This window comes from Egretta garzetta, unplaced genomic scaffold, assembly GCF_000687185.1.
Source record: "Egretta garzetta isolate BGI_Z169 unplaced genomic scaffold, ASM68718v1 scaffold161, whole genome shotgun sequence".
Taxonomy (NCBI): Eukaryota; Metazoa; Chordata; class Aves; order Pelecaniformes; family Ardeidae; genus Egretta; species Egretta garzetta.
The window spans coordinates 1,861,212-1,876,725 of record NW_009258754.1 but is presented as its reverse complement, the minus strand read 5'-3'; the positions used below and the strand labels follow the sequence as shown (position 1 = coordinate 1,876,725).

Below are 15,514 nucleotides of genomic sequence, written 5' to 3'. Positions count from 1 at the left end.
CCGCCCCCCCCTGGGCTGGGGGCAGGACCCTCCTGCCTGCCATTGTCCCCAGGAGCAGCCTGGGAGCCCCACGCCACAGGGCACGCGGGGCTGGAGCTGCCGCTCGGGGCACCTCACCTGAGTGGCAAAAGGGAGCCTTTGTCGCAGATTTGAACCCCGTAATTACAGGGATTTTGGCAGTGGTGATTAAATAGCTGGCATTCAGGAAAAGAACACAGAAGCTTTCAGAAACTGCGGGGGTCAGAGACACAGGCAGATCCACAGGTGGGGGCTGGCGATGAAGAGGAGGTAACAACGAAGGGTATTAGGACGCACTGAGGTGAAACAGCACGGGCCCAGCGCCGCACGGCTGCTCCCACCTCCTCCTCCTCAGACAAAAGAGAGGCTGGGGGTGCTGCCGTGCTCAGGCACCAGGCTGGCCGCGCGTGCTGGTCCAACACCAAAAGGTGGGCAAATGTGTTCAGCTGTTTACAGAGCACAAGATAAATCAATCTATCAATCGGAAGAATTTCCAACAGAAACTTTTAGATGCCCAGAGGATTCTGTAGGGCCATCTTGCTCCACCCAAGCCCTTTTAGACAGTTGCTCTTTCTGTTTTACGCTTTCCCAAATCCTTTACAAGTCTATCTGAGATATTCTAATTTCACTCAGCGTTCCTTCAGGGCAGGGTTTAGAAACACTCTACCTCCTGCACTCTGCTCTATGGATATGCTCATCGTAACCTCAGTAAGTTTAAACTAACATTTAGGCAGATCAGTTCTTTGTTAGCACAAACGCCGTGGTCGCAGGACAGAACGAAACAGCTTGAGCTGCCTGAAGGCAAAGTCCTTTGACAAATTCTGTTGTAAAGATGAATTTGGGGATTTGAGCAATGACTTGAAAAAAAAATAATGCTAAATTAGTAGAAATAACCCGGGGTTCAAAAGTGGGCACCTACGGCACATGCCCAGTTCCCACATTTGGCTCACGGATGCAGGGAGGCCATGTCTGCAGGCCAAAGCACGGGTTTGATTGTACAAACAGGACTTTTAGGTCATGGCTAGATTACAAAACCTCCTCATGGGGACTGTATGGACAGAAAAGCTTTTTCTCATCTGAAGTCATTTTGGAACAAAGTGTAATTATTTTGCCATTAACTTCTGCTGGCATAGGAACATCCTGAAATATCCCCAAAGCCCACACCTCTAAATGACATTGGTAAAGTGGTTAAAATCGTTAGAGTAATAGTGAATATTAAAGTAGATTCTGTTTATTGAGAGCTACTTCCAGCTACTGGAGAGCTGTGTATTGAGGAAGGCTATTAATTAGCAAGGCACCATGCATTAGTATGCACAGAGCAGTTTCACTGTCCTAGTATTTCATTCATCTTGCTATGTCTTTCCCCTTCCACGGCCTCTCTGAGTCCTACCAGTGCAGAGCTATGGAACGTCTCTGAAGCCATGGCCACCAGGATGCTTTTATCTCCATCACCACTAGCGCTTGCACCAGCCTTTTGTCCCTACTGTCCACTTGCTCTCTGTCTTGCCTTTATCCAGGTTGAAGACTTGTGGGCAGAGATAGCTGAACAGCCAGCCTGCATGGTGAGAAGACCCGCCAGAGTGCGCACCCACGTCAGCGAGTCTGGCAGCTACCTGGCTCCAGGCAGCCTTTTCTTTGACAGCTTTATGGCCGATATTAAAGAGAATCAATATCAGGGCAAGGGGTTGACATTTCATTTTCTAAAAAGTGATCCATTGAGGGCCAATCACCAAGCAGTGTTTATCAGCCTTGGGAAACGACATTTTTTTATAGGGGAGGAGGGGAAGGAATCATCTCAAAGCAGCTCGACAGGCTCAATTCTCCAAGGTGGCGACTCATAATTAGAAATCCAATGTATCCTGCTATCAATCCTCCTTAAATAATAAAGTGACCAATAAAAGCAGAGAGGAGATTAAGTCATCAAGCTCAGCGATGCTATTTTCTGTTGCAATGGCTTTTAATAAACCTGTCTCTCTGCATTACATTTTCACATGTTCTGCTCTTCTTTCTTCTTGTCAGCATGGAGGCTTTGAGTTGAACACCCACAGAAAGCTATAACAATGCATGTCTACTTTCCAGATATTACAATCATAGTGACTTAACTGCTCTTTAAGACAATTTAAAACAAGAGAGCAAATCAAGAGGAATTTGTGCACATTTATGGCTGATGCCATTAAACTGATCAACAGAGACTGACAAAACGTGCATCCCTCAGATCCCAGGCTTCAGATGCAGTAATGATACATCCAGTTTTATCTGAGAATTACGCTGAAGCAAAATCATGCCGATCTTTTTAAATGAGAGCAAACGCCAAGATGGAGACAGAAACACTCACACTGTGTTTCTGCTACACTGTCCTCCCATTTGCAGGATTGTTCTTGATGCCTGGGTTGAATTTGGGAGAATGAACAAGTACTTGGTAGAAGATTATGGTCCTGCTCTGATGAAATAACCATCGATCCAGTCTGCTCTGTTACTGCATGTGATGCTGAATGACTGTGGCTTCTGTTTTACAGTCATATCCACTCACACTGGAAGGACTAACTCAAAAGACTAATGCAGACTCATACAAACTAACACAAAAATCACAAGCATAGCAGTCTGATGGCTTAGTTCACAACAGTGCAGTTGTTTATTCCCTGTCTGTCAGGAGGCAGTCCAAGAAAATCTACTGTACCCATATCCATTAAACTTAACTTCAAATTACACTAACCACAAATCTCTAGCTGGCTTGCTTCTCAATGCCAGTTATTGGAATCAGCTTTGCATTTGAAGGGCAAATAGAGCTAGAACTATTGCCATTACATCACATGCTGCTTGGTACTAATGTTGAGAAGATCAAAGCTACATGGGAGAAGGCTTGTAATGCAAATGCACTGTTTATGATGCTAATCAAAGAATTTAGCTTTGTTTGGAGGAGACAAAAAGCTCCCTCATGAAAGAGAGAGGGGGAGAGAGAAGCTTAAGTTCTTACCTCCTGCTGATGACAAAGGCTGCAATGAGAATGACCACAAGAACAACACTGCCAGCCACTGAAACAAGAAGCACTGTGGGATTGGTACCATCGCCAATGATGGGGGAAGGAACTGGAAACAGAAAAGGGAGCATTAGTGTCAGACACCCTCAAAAAATCAGCCTAGGTAGCACTCAATGAGGCTTTCTGGCTTGTGAAGGCAGTTTAGAGTAGCACTCAAATCTACTTTCAGGCCTTTATTATATAGTCATTTGACACAATTTTCCAACAGGGCCCTAATTAGCTGAAGACATGATGTCTGATAATGATTTGGGGAACTTCAGTTCACTGGGAACAAGGACTCCCTCTCCTTCTCCCCTTCAGAGGGTATAATGGCTATTTTTCTGCCTTTCTAATTGCTTTCCACTCTTCTTTCCTCCTCCTTTTTCTCTCAGTGGGGCCAGATGATCACTCCCCAACTGACACAAAGAGAGTAAGTTATTTTCAAATGTCTTCCCCCTTCCTGCTGGAGTGATTATTTTCAGCTGTTAACATCCTGAAGGATGTTGCCACTAACTGGCATGACCTTAAATTGATTTAAGCAGACCTGTATGTCCAAAATAAAATAGGCTTGGTCACATTGCCTTCCTGCAGATGGAAAGCAAACATTTTGGGGGCTAAATTTGAATGTTCTGCTGAGCAAAGTGATAAGCTCTACTGACAACATAATTTGAATATTCTGTCTTTATATGACTGTCTAAGGAAAAGTGCAAATATGTGAGCTGATGTAGGACACCTAACTGATCTATGTCAATAGCTCGCAAAGGGGAGTAACAGGGTCCTATTCTCCTGCAAATGAGATATTCCAAAAATGTTTGCAAACATCTACATTGACAGTAAACAAAACAGGTACATAAATCCCTCAAGCATCAGCGGCTTCCAAGTGTTTATGGGGTTCGTGTCTCCTTATGCCACACTGAAGTATCTTCATTGCTAGAATCTAGAATATAGCATATCCAAATAGAAGTCTTGGGTCAGATTCATGGCATTGCTAATAGTCACGCGGCCATGGAAGAACATTTTCCCAGAAGAGACATGCCACAGTCCAAGCGACCAACGGGAAACTCCCAACACTCTGGGAGTAGCTCTGTTACGTTTGCAGTCTTTGCTCCAGGAAAAGAAAAAGAAATCAGTGGGCATGTCATTACCTGTGTTAGTTGTGAACTCAAATGGTCCACTGAAGTCTCCATATCCTGCTGCTGTCCTGGCCCGCACGTGAAATACATACGAAGTCAGGGGGTTCAAGCCTTTGATGTCAGTATTCCTGGAGGCTGTCTTCACAATGCGATAGCTGCGCTCATTTTGGTCCTAACAACAAAAGAACACAGTGGTGATCAAGTAAAAATGCCTCGCTGAATCGTGAACCATGGAACCCCACTTCCTTGCCAAAACTATCATGATGAAAGAAGATGAGTAACAACGATGGAATTCTCAAAATACATCCCAAGGGCTCCTGCTGTCAGCCTTGCTCAATACCCCTAGCAGTGCGTGCTGCACAGAGCTCTGAGCAAGCCAAAAAAGGATGATGAGGCGGCAGGTACGATGCTCATATATTACTGATTATTTAAGAAATCACACAATGAAATCCTTTGGAAAATAGCCAAGCCTGCAAATAGGATCCTCTTGATGAACAAGCAACATTTTGCTCACACATGCTGGCACTTTCTTTTTCTTCCTACCAGACAGGAGCCATATAAAAAAAAAAAAAAAAAGACAAAAATATTTTAAGAAAGAAATGACTTAGAAAATGTCTTCCAGAAAGTCCAATCTTAAAAACTGTTCTATTTTTGGCTGGAAAAATCCATCAGAAAATGTAATAATCTAGCTTCCCTGCAAATCAGATGCCTTTTTCTGTATGTGTTAGGGAAGCAAATAAGTGATTATCTTTATAAAAAAAAATTTAGAAGTATGCATGTGCATGTGAGAGAGAGTGCACACAAGCAGGAGCAAGTAATTGTTCATTTTTGTAGAGAACTTTCAAAGAAAATAGCTCTTTTCATAGTTCCATACTTGAGAAGTTATTTGTAGGAATAACATCTCCCTCTAACTTGGAAAGTATGAAGAATGCAATTTTCTTTCCTTATTCTCTATTAAAAGCCCACACTATCACTCTAAGCAGAAGGTATTGGCAAACAGATCTTATTATTATTACTGTGTTATATACTTCATTATTATACTTCTGTCTATGAAGTAAAGCTAATGTCTCACTTCTGCCCAACATTATTGATTCTCATTATAAATATGCTTGCTACAAAAGCTTCATTCCTAGGTAGGAAAAAAATAACAAAATAAACTCATACCATACAGCTGGAACAGCCTATGAGTCTTATTCTTTCAAGTAACCATTCAAGTGCATGAAATCCTTAATTGGATTTTATTAAACTGAATCTATTTGGTTTCAAATGATGGAATCCTATCTGGAAACAAAACGTAATGGAATGAAGTAAAAAGCTCTCCCCAAACCCAAACAAAACTCCTTGCTTGTCCATTTCTGAACAGTACCTTCTCGTAGTACTTGACTTCGTATTCCAGGATGACTCCATTTGGCCTGTCAGGTTCCAGCCAAGCCAAGGCAACACTGTGCCTTGTTATCTCTTTAGCCTGGATCAAAGCAATTGGGGATGGAGCTGCCAGAAGAAAAAAAAAAATACATATAAGCAAGAATTTAGGTATGAATGAGGAACATAGATTTTATATCATAGCTTTCACAACATGAGCGCTTTCAGAAACTGTGTTTTTCTTGTGGGGGCAGGGGGGAGGTTAGAAGCATTAAGTATTTTTCCTGATTTCTCTAACAAAATTGTATTTAATCCTCTAATAAAGCTTTTTCTTGGATTCTGGGTAATACTAGATATGCAGGTTTTGAAGTAACAGTACAGTTGTCTAAACACTGCAACATTCATGACGCCCAGGTACAAACCTCCATAAGAGGCTAAGGTACTAAAGCATGCTGCCTTATTTTTGCCCTTTGTTAGGCACAGCGCATAGACTTGTATTTTTGGTTCGGCCCACAGTGATTCTCTTCTTCCATCTCCCCAAATTAACTGATGTTAGTTCGTTAGCTATTTGCTTTACAGGACCTATGAAATTCCTGAGGGACCGATCTGGTTTTCTCTAAAGCTGAGAAAATATTGCCACTGAATTAAGTAAGACAAGAACAAAGCTGAACACATATTAATTTAGACCCTCCCATGAAAACCAGCAAACTTGTATTTCAAGAGTCTGAGCCAATTTGTGCTTCCTAACTTGCCCTGCTTATGCCCGAGTCTGTGAGCAGTCCCTGGAGAATGGGGAAGCTCAGTGCCCCAGGGCCAGACTCTGGCTTTGACAGCTTCTTCCCAGCCAGAAGATATCAGAGATTGGCCCATTGTGTACCAAACTGGCATCATCTGACCCTGTCCCATGTGGCGCTATATTGATGCGATGAATAGAAAAAGCATGATTACGCTGCCAAGGGTAAGGGCTGTGCGATTTTTGGAAAAACTCTTACCTAGCAACAAGCTAAACTCAAAGATCCTTTAAACTCTATCTGTGTGCAGTAATAAGGGCTGCAATGAAGAAGATAATGGAAAACATCTCATTGTGCACCCTACACTTTCAATAGAGCCCCCGCTAATGCTGAAGTTCAGGGTTTTGACTGGCTGGAGGACAATGCGTTCTCCTTTTGACTGTGATAGCAGCAGATTCATGGCTGCGCTGGGGGAACGGGTTTTCTGAAGATTTATGAACCCGGCTGCCCCTTTCTTGCTGTTGTGTTGCTGTGTGGTCACGTCTCTAGCCAGCTGTTATCAAGCTCTTTTGATGCTGACAATAGCTGGTATAAATGGCGGAGTCTCCAGGGATAAAAAGGGACATTCATGAAATTTTTAATCTTATCTAACAAAGCTGTCCTGTATAACCAGAGATTAGAGGTCTTCCTAAATTGAATATATTTCATCTTTTGTCCCCTCAATCTGTAGCCACATTGCTCTTTTTTTCCCCTTTTCCCTTTCTTTTTCTACCCTTAACTTTGGGATGACGATCCATGAAAATGTCAAGAGAGTAAAAAGTATCCTTGAAACATGTATCCTTGAAAACTACCAAGAAAGACAAATAAATAAAAGTCACAATAAATGAAAGGAAAATTGAATGTTGAAAGCCTCAAACCTACTTGACCATATCAGACAGTTCTGATGGAAGGGAAAATAACCAGTAGACGCCACGCAGCAGCAAAAGGGTGTCTCCTCTTGATGTGAAACCATCAGGGAGCTGCTTCCCGATTTACTGTTTGACAGTTTGGCATCTCTGTTAGAAATGCCTCCAGAACCTTTCTCTCTTTTTCCTTGCCTGTCTCTCACATGCAAAGGCAAACACTAGATGACAGAGGAGACCATAAACACTGCCAACAGGGAGGATCCAGGTGTGCTCCATCAGGCTGTATCTGTGGCATGATTGAGAACCTGCTTAATAACCTCACAGTTCCTCAACAGAGAATCGGGCTTTTTTTTTTTTCCTTTCCCTTTGCAGTAAGAATACTGCTCAGCTAATAAATTAGAAATCCGATTTGTTACCCTAAAACACACATGCGACATTACTGATAAACCAATTGGAGAGAAATCTGCTTAGTTAATCAGTGCCTCATGCAGGGCAGACAGGCAATTCTTTTTACTGAGAATCTGTCACTTATGCGGGTCTGAACTCATGAATCGTAGAGAGAAAGTTCACTTTCTTTCCTTTATCCTCTTTTTAACCTCCTCGGTTTCCCATTTCGTTTCTGCAGGCATTTATATTGGAATTTAGTGAGTCTTTCGATATTGGCCTGGTAAGTGCTGTATGAAAACGCATTTCTTCTCGGTTGTAAAATGGCTATCTGCAGCAGAAGAATGTATATTAACTACTCCTTCTTGTGAAAGATGCTTAGCTTTATACAGTTTAACAAGCGCTTTCTCAAGTCTCTCAAAAATGGACAGCTGATCTCAGGCACTACACCATACTGGAATAAACAACCTGCTCCCAGTCCCCAGGACACAAAGAGGACTTGTATATCGATTCCTTTGTTATGCCTTACGATTACAGTTGTAAGAATGGCCCTGTTTTTTCCTCCCCGTCCTTTATATGCAAATTCATCCTACTGAAACTTTAATCTCTTCTTTAGTCCTGTATTCTGCAGATGAGCAATTTGTTTCTGAGGTTTTTTGTTTTGACTGTACATCCTGCCTCTCCATATGCTATACAGAAATCCTAAAAGTGCTGAAGTCCAACTACAGGGTGAAATGCCAGAATTGCAAGAGGCTGTCCAGGAGCTCTTTGACATCTCTACAGCGCAGATCTGTTAAGGTTCTATGCAATAGGATGGTGATCTGCAGCTCTGTGGACCTTGAGGAACTGGGCTCAGTAACCTCAGGGAGAACTACAGTTATCCCACTCCATGGATAAAATCCTCGATTACCAATTCTCTTATTTCTGCAAATAGCCCTATAAATCAGGTTTATTTGTCTCCTTGCTTTCCAGGATCCACCAGTTGACCTGAGTAGTTGAAAGACTGGGCTTCTGGAAGAACAACAGGTCTGGGTCTCCTTGGACATATATTACCAAAAGGGCATAAGAATCTGCTCAGAAGAGTCCAGGACAGAGGACATCACCACTGCCAGGTCATCGTGGCAATCCAGGCAGCAGTCACAGCCTGATGGGTGAGCTTCTGCAAAATATTTACATTCTTTGTTCTTCTCCCTTTTGCCTTTAAATTGCCTCTTGGGGATGATGTGAAGGTAAACATGTAACAGGTTGTAAAATGATGCTTTGATCATGAGCAGAATAAAAGACAATCTTTTCTTATATGTGCGTGGGCTAACTGTTCATTATATACACACATTCCTACACAAAATATACTGAGGACAGCTTGACCAAAAAAAAAATAATGTGCAGAATTAAGATATTTGTGGTAAGATCACATAATACTTTTGAAAGGGAGTGGGAGATCAATTTTTCTTTCACTTTTTGCACTTTCCTCCTCCCTACTCCCCAATATTTGGAAAGAAACACTAAGCAAAAACTTGTTTCTCAATCACCATTGCTTCCAACGCAAGTTCTTCTGCCACATGTGCACAGACCAAGCACCAATTCTACCAGAAGAGCCCATTTCACAGGGAAGAATGACGAGGTATTTTGGCCTCTAAAAAGGGGTCCCCTTGAACAAAAGCACCAAGTGTAACCTTCCCTAGTTCAAAGCTCAGCAGTTCCTCTCCCTTAAAAACCCCACTCCCTACTGATGCGAATGTCACAATTTTCTTTTATCTACTTCCTCAATAACCTGCCATTAAACACCTACTAGTAGTTTTATTACTGCGGTTCTGAGCTTGCGGCCTACAGAGAGAGAAAGAGCACAGATGTACTACAAAAACTTCACCCAAATGCCATAAAGCCATATCCCAAGGCTAGTAAGTGCCGAATTGTAACAGTTTTGAGGCACTTTAAAGGATGGCAGAAACAGAGTGTCAGTTTTTCATTACTGGTTCAAATTAGGAGAGGGGGGGAAAGGAAAAAAAAAACAGGAAATAAATAGATGCAATAAAGTCTCTGGCATGTAGGCATCCATGAGTGAAAACAGCCCTTTATAAAACTACAACACATGAGTACTCGGATATCAAAGATACACAATGCCCAGTGTTTTAGTGAAGATGCCTTCTTAACCACAGCAGGGCTTACTTTCCACTCCCCATGATTTGAATTTAAATGGATCATGTTTACTCAAGGGGTCTTTCACTGATTGAAAAATATACCCACAGTTTGTACATTATCTCAGCTAAATTCAAATAACATATTTAAATTTAATTACTTGAAGCTTAGGGGTTTTCATGCTTTTCTTTTTCCCCTCAATTGCACACAACAACACTTATTTGTTCTTATCAATGGCTATGCGCTTTGTCAAGCATCAAAATTAAATGCTTGAAAGCACTAATGATGTTACTGTGATTAAGGGTTTTTACCTTCCAGGGTAGATACTAAAAGCCTGCTCCATTATTAATTACTTAAAAAAAAAAAAATAAAATTTCTGAGAATCTAACACTGAAGGGAAGTCCTCTTTGAAATCAAAACAAGACAATAAAAGATCTTCCCTTAATTGGGACAAAACACATTTAAGGGAACCTGGCACATTTCAGGTTTTCTCTTTGAATATTTACCTTGTAATATTCTGGGTTTTTACACGGGATTTTGTAAATTATATTATCAAATAATCTCACAGCAGGAAAAGGATACACAACACAGAGAATCAAGTATGTTTTTAATAATTTCTAAAGGCAACATTCTGTGGGCCAGATTCTGCTAATTTTATTCATGTAAGACAGCAACTGACTCTACTAGCTGTCACACTGACTTCAAATCAAGCGGAGGTAGAAGTATCCAGCCCTATTTAGTTACATGTACCAGAAAAAAATCAAAAAGCAAGCAGTTCTTCTCTTTCCTAAAATGTTGGTGTTCAGTTCTGCTTCCTGTTGGTCCCTTGGGACTTTTACTCACTCCTCTCTCTTGTCCAGGCAGAAATGCTCCTGTTCCTGAGCAGTATCACCCTGTGCTCCGAGTACTCCTGGCAAATGGCTTTGCAAACAAAGGAGAACACATTTCAGCATGACCAAATTTCCAAACATATGCATAGCATATGTATAAGCCGTGTATGTACAGAAGGATAAGCACATGAAAGGCTTTTGCACGTGTGTACCTATGTGCACGCACAGATTAGACATCTGTGCACGTCTGAAGAACTGAGCTGGAGCTTGGCATTCCCCTTCTTCACAGTGACAGCTACGCCTTTCTCCTAGGGACCAGCAAGAGTCTGCGGGCTGGATGAGCACTTTAAAAACTAACCACATGCATATTTTTTTTTCATTATTCCCTCTGTATAAGTGGAGCAAACATTTGTACTAGTGATGATTGGGCCAGGTTAGGACTTGGACAAGGATCCAGAGCCCTGATTGCTCAACCGAGCCACTGGAAGCGTCCCAAGACATTCCCGAGTCCTCTTTCTTCCCACCGTCTGCCTCTCCCTCCCCCAGGAATGACAACCGACGAGGAACACCTCCCAGCTTGGAAACTGAGACACACCAAGATTCAGGCCAGGATTTTCAAGCTTTAGCATTTAAAGCAAAGACTTTAAATCTACGCCACTAGAGTAAAGTGCCCAAGGTTATCCACCCACACTTGAAAATCCTGCCAACACAACGTGAAGCAGCGTGACAGCTGAGCTTGGCCTCTTTCTCCCAATCCCTTCAATCAGCCATAATACTTCTGAAGTAAACTTTTCCTCCTTGTTACTAGAAGTTATGCTGCTGAGGAAAAGCACCAGCTCTGCCACAGGATACTCTCATAGGACACCTTCACCCCAAAATGACAGGCATAGGTGATCTTCCCTTTCTTTCCAGGCTCCGCAACCCAGTCCTTGCCAAAGAGCTCTGGGAAAAAAAAGTGACAAACTCTCAAACCTAGGGACTAGCTCACACCAGTTACATTTGCAATGATGTGCTCATGAAGAAAAGGGCTAGAAAATGGAATTTTAAATACCGTTTACACAGCATTACTCTGTTTTAAACATTTCCTCCATTTTAAAGTCTTCATTTCTTGCCTTTCCCAAAAGAACCTGCGCTGCAAATCTTGCCAAACCACAAAAGCTGGCTCTGACTTGCATCAAATCAAAAGCTTGAAGGAAAACCCAGGCTGCTAGCAGCAACAAATAGTAGTAGTTGAGGATTATTAGAGCGCTGTATTTTTGCCACCCTACTCCAGCGTCAGTTCTTGGAGACATGCAGTAGCTACCGAGGATCCGCAAAGAGCATGTGTATATTCTGGGTTGCACATCCAGTTCTGCATCAGTTTTAGCACAGACTACTTCAGCATACCAGAACTGCTCCAATTTAGATCAAACCAATCATAGGAGCTGAGGTCTGACCACGGTTCCCCGTGGTTTGCATTAGGAACTGCAGTGAGATGGGGTGACGAAGATGATTTTGCACACCCAGGAGACGGCTCATTCTGGCTATTAATTTCTGAGCAGCAGCTCTTGACAGCAATACATTATTTTCAGGTACTGGCCCTCCAATTCCGAAGGCCAAATAATGATGTCAGCTAATGCAATGCAGGTCTGGAGTAACTCCAAAGATCTGAATCTGCAACCTGCAATCCCAAAGATTGCCTTAAACCAAAAGATTATAGAATCTACATAGCATTTAGCAAGAGATCTGTATTACAACTCAAGCATGGGGTCTGTTTAGTCTGAGAACTGCTTGTTTTCTTTCTGCTAGCTTGCTAAGAAATCCTGTTGGCATGTTCTGACAAGGATAACTTAATAGTTGCCAACAGAAACATGGCAGAATATTGTGTATTTCCTGTATGTATGAATGCCAGTTTAAAACAAACAGGAAAACAAGTCTTTCAGTTGGAAGGCAATTTATAAAAATCTGTCTGAACATTACAACTACTTAAAAACCAGCACTGAAACATTTTTAAGTGTTTAAACTAGAATGATTAACACAAGAAGGGTGAACGTACTTAGCGCTGTGAATCGCTCTAAGAAACTGCAGAGCTATAAGCAATTTGTTAAGATGGGGAATTAGTCAGCAGCTGTCTGACCTGAGCAGCTTTGGAGCCGCTGGTCACAAAGCAGGTCTCGTTGCAGTTACTCTTCCCTCTAGTTGAGGTTAGAATCTGACTCAATGTAAACAACAATAAATTTTGTAGCCTAAAGAAGCCAACACTGATGCTCCACTGCATTATATTAGATTGAGAGAAGCAGAGAAAATGTGCCATGCAGTCTGGACAAAGAGAGATTGCCATAACTCTGAGTCCTCCTTTAGGGCTGGGACCAGTCACGCTTAGAGGTAAGATCCCACAACCCAAATTTGGATTGAACGCTTCTGGGAAGCATGTTCTGTAATCACCCTCTTGCTTCCCAGACACTGGTCCAGCAAGCACTAGACCACCAGGAACAATGTACAGCACCCCTGGGCTACAGTGGCCCTGAGGGAGCCTGAATGAGAAATTAGAGACCATAACCTCTACTTACTAAGAGAGATAATAATGTTGGAAACAGGGCATTCCCCAACTGCTCAAAATAAGTAGTCTGGAGCAATCTGACCCACTTACCACCATCCCCTCAGGACAACTCTACCTCACCCACACACCCTGCTGTTCTTCCCAGGAAGCCAGAGGTAGCCACCAGCGCTAATTCCTCCCCAGAAATAGCCCGTCCTTCACCTTTGTATTGCTGCATGGGAGGAGGATCTGCTGAGCCGCCTTTTCAAAACAAACTCCTCCACTCCCCCTCTGGCCCCTTCCACAAGGAAATCAAAGCTACCCTCAAAGACACATCAGATGCCCCCAAATCAGACCCCTGCCCCATTCTCTAAGCCCTTCCCTCAGGACAAGCCACCACCCAGCTACTCCTCCTCTGATTGTCCCATCCTCCTGCCCGCAGCCAGAGAAGTTAAGACATGTCTGCATACGCTTCGTCAGTCAACAGACGAGGGGGGTAAAGCTGTTTTTAAATTGTACAGGACCAACAAAATAACTTACTGTATCTGTGCCCAGCAAACCACTTATTGTGCGCAGCATTCAAACCACTTACAACAGCCTATGAACAATCCATAAAACAATACTGAAAATATTGACCCTGCTCTATTAAAATCCCAAAGGGGCAACCCTTTGTCTCACATGGCAAAGGACAGCTCTCGCCTGATGCCTCATGTTTGTATCTATTAACAGGAAGCCTCATCTCTGTTCCTTGCTCCTTTCTTATATGTACCACTAAGCCACCTGATCGTGTGGTTACCCCAACAGTTATGGCGTAAAGCTTAACCTGCTGTGAGGCAAATGCGTGATTTGGTACCCAAGGCAACACATTTCCTAATGCTGTTCTCCTTGGTTCTCACGCAGTTACTTTTTATTTACTTGAAACATGGACGTCTAGATGATATATATAAGTGCTAAATAACTTCCTTGGTCACTTACTTTCAGCATTAAGAATATTAGATTTTGTAAAAAGACCTGCTTAAAAGCCTTTTTGAAATCCAGACAAATAAAAGCCTCTGCCCTACATCCCACTTAGATGCTTTGGAAATACTGAAATATCTTCTAAACAAAATAAATAAATAAACGTCATGACTCATTTTGCTAAAGCAGCATTCGCTATTTTAATAAATAGATTTGGCCACATTGTCTCATCCTTGCCTCTGAAGTGCTATGGTAATAGCAGAGAGTTAGACTTCGCCATTTGGGTTTCTCAGATCAATCACCCAAAGTCAGAAGTGGCATGGAGGAAGAACAGATAATAAAATTATGAACATTTCACTTCAACTGTGATACACAGCTCCAACAGCAACTGCAGGCTGGGTCTCAGACATGCCCTCCTGAGCCTGCGGCACCCAAAAGAATCAAAACCCAGGACTTACCTGACAATAAAAATCAGAATTCCCATCTTAACACTTGAGAGTAATAAATTGTTTCGAAGTCACCAAAGTTAAGGAACTTCACCTTTATTTACTTCAAGCTCCACCACACAGAAGAGGCTGGTGCAGAAGGTTTGCATTTATGTATTCACATTTCAGCTGAACGACCTATAAATTTTAATTATAATTGATATTCAGAGCATTCAGCTGGAACTCCGGTGAAGTACCTTCTGTACAAAGGTTGGATGGATTCGACATGATACGATCTCTGCCTCTGGGCTGTTGAGAAACTCTAGAGATTGAATCAAGGTTTAAGTTTTCTGGGCTCAAATTCGTAGCACTTTGTGAAGAACACTGGTCTGACAGCACTTGGAGATCCTCAGTTCTTCCAGGATGCTGCAAGACACCCTGCCATACTCCCCATCAAAGTGCCTCTTCTTCAGGGGAAAAAGATAGTCTCTGCTTTTGGAAAAGTACCAGAGAGAACTGGACTACAGCACACCTAACCCTCGCACTCGGAGCTCTTCTACCAGGTCCTCTCACTGAAACCAAATTAAGCCCCCTTTCCTTCATCGGCAACAGGCAGATTTCTTCAAGGAAATTAAAAATCATTAATAGAGCCAACAAGAGAGAAAACTATATTCTACACACAGTGTTGCTGCAAAAAGCAAAGCTACCTGAAGTTTGCTGTTCAGTTAAAAAAAAATTTAAGAAAAAGTGATATGGGCAAACTGGGGAAGAGTCTTAAGCTTCCTGAAACACGCAAACCTTAAAATTAAAATCTTAGCTCATGATGCCAGTGGCCGATTACATCATAGGTGGCACATAATTAAACTTATAAAGGGGTTTCATTATTTTGGTTTTATGCCGGATACTGAGAACTTGTGCATTATTCATTTAAAAATTGTGTCAATTAGAAAAACCCCAAATGGAATAAGCAATTAAATATTAAAGGTAGCTGCCTCAGTGGAAAACAGTCAGAAAGATAATTGGCAAAGTTTCCTGTGCAATGCAAGTGCCATTACAAAGTCTGAAAAACTTCAATCCTAAAAAAATAAATAAAAAAAAT

The 15,514-nt window shown here is 42.1% G+C and overlaps 1 protein-coding gene across 1 annotated transcript in view; it reads right to left on the bottom strand.

Annotated features, from left to right (window-relative positions):
- Window positions 1-15,514, bottom strand: part of EPHA4 (EPH receptor A4) — a 103,219-nt gene that overhangs the window by 16,639 nt on the left and 71,066 nt on the right. Inside the window, exons 6-8 of the mRNA XM_035888836.1 lie at window positions 5,534-5,658; window positions 4,180-4,339; window positions 2,993-3,104 (exon numbers count right to left, since the gene is read on the bottom strand). Of these exons, the coding sequence (XP_035744729.1) occupies window positions 2,993-3,104; window positions 4,180-4,339; window positions 5,534-5,658 (397 nt within the window). The remainder of the gene's footprint in view (window positions 1-2,992; window positions 3,105-4,179; window positions 4,340-5,533; window positions 5,659-15,514) is intronic.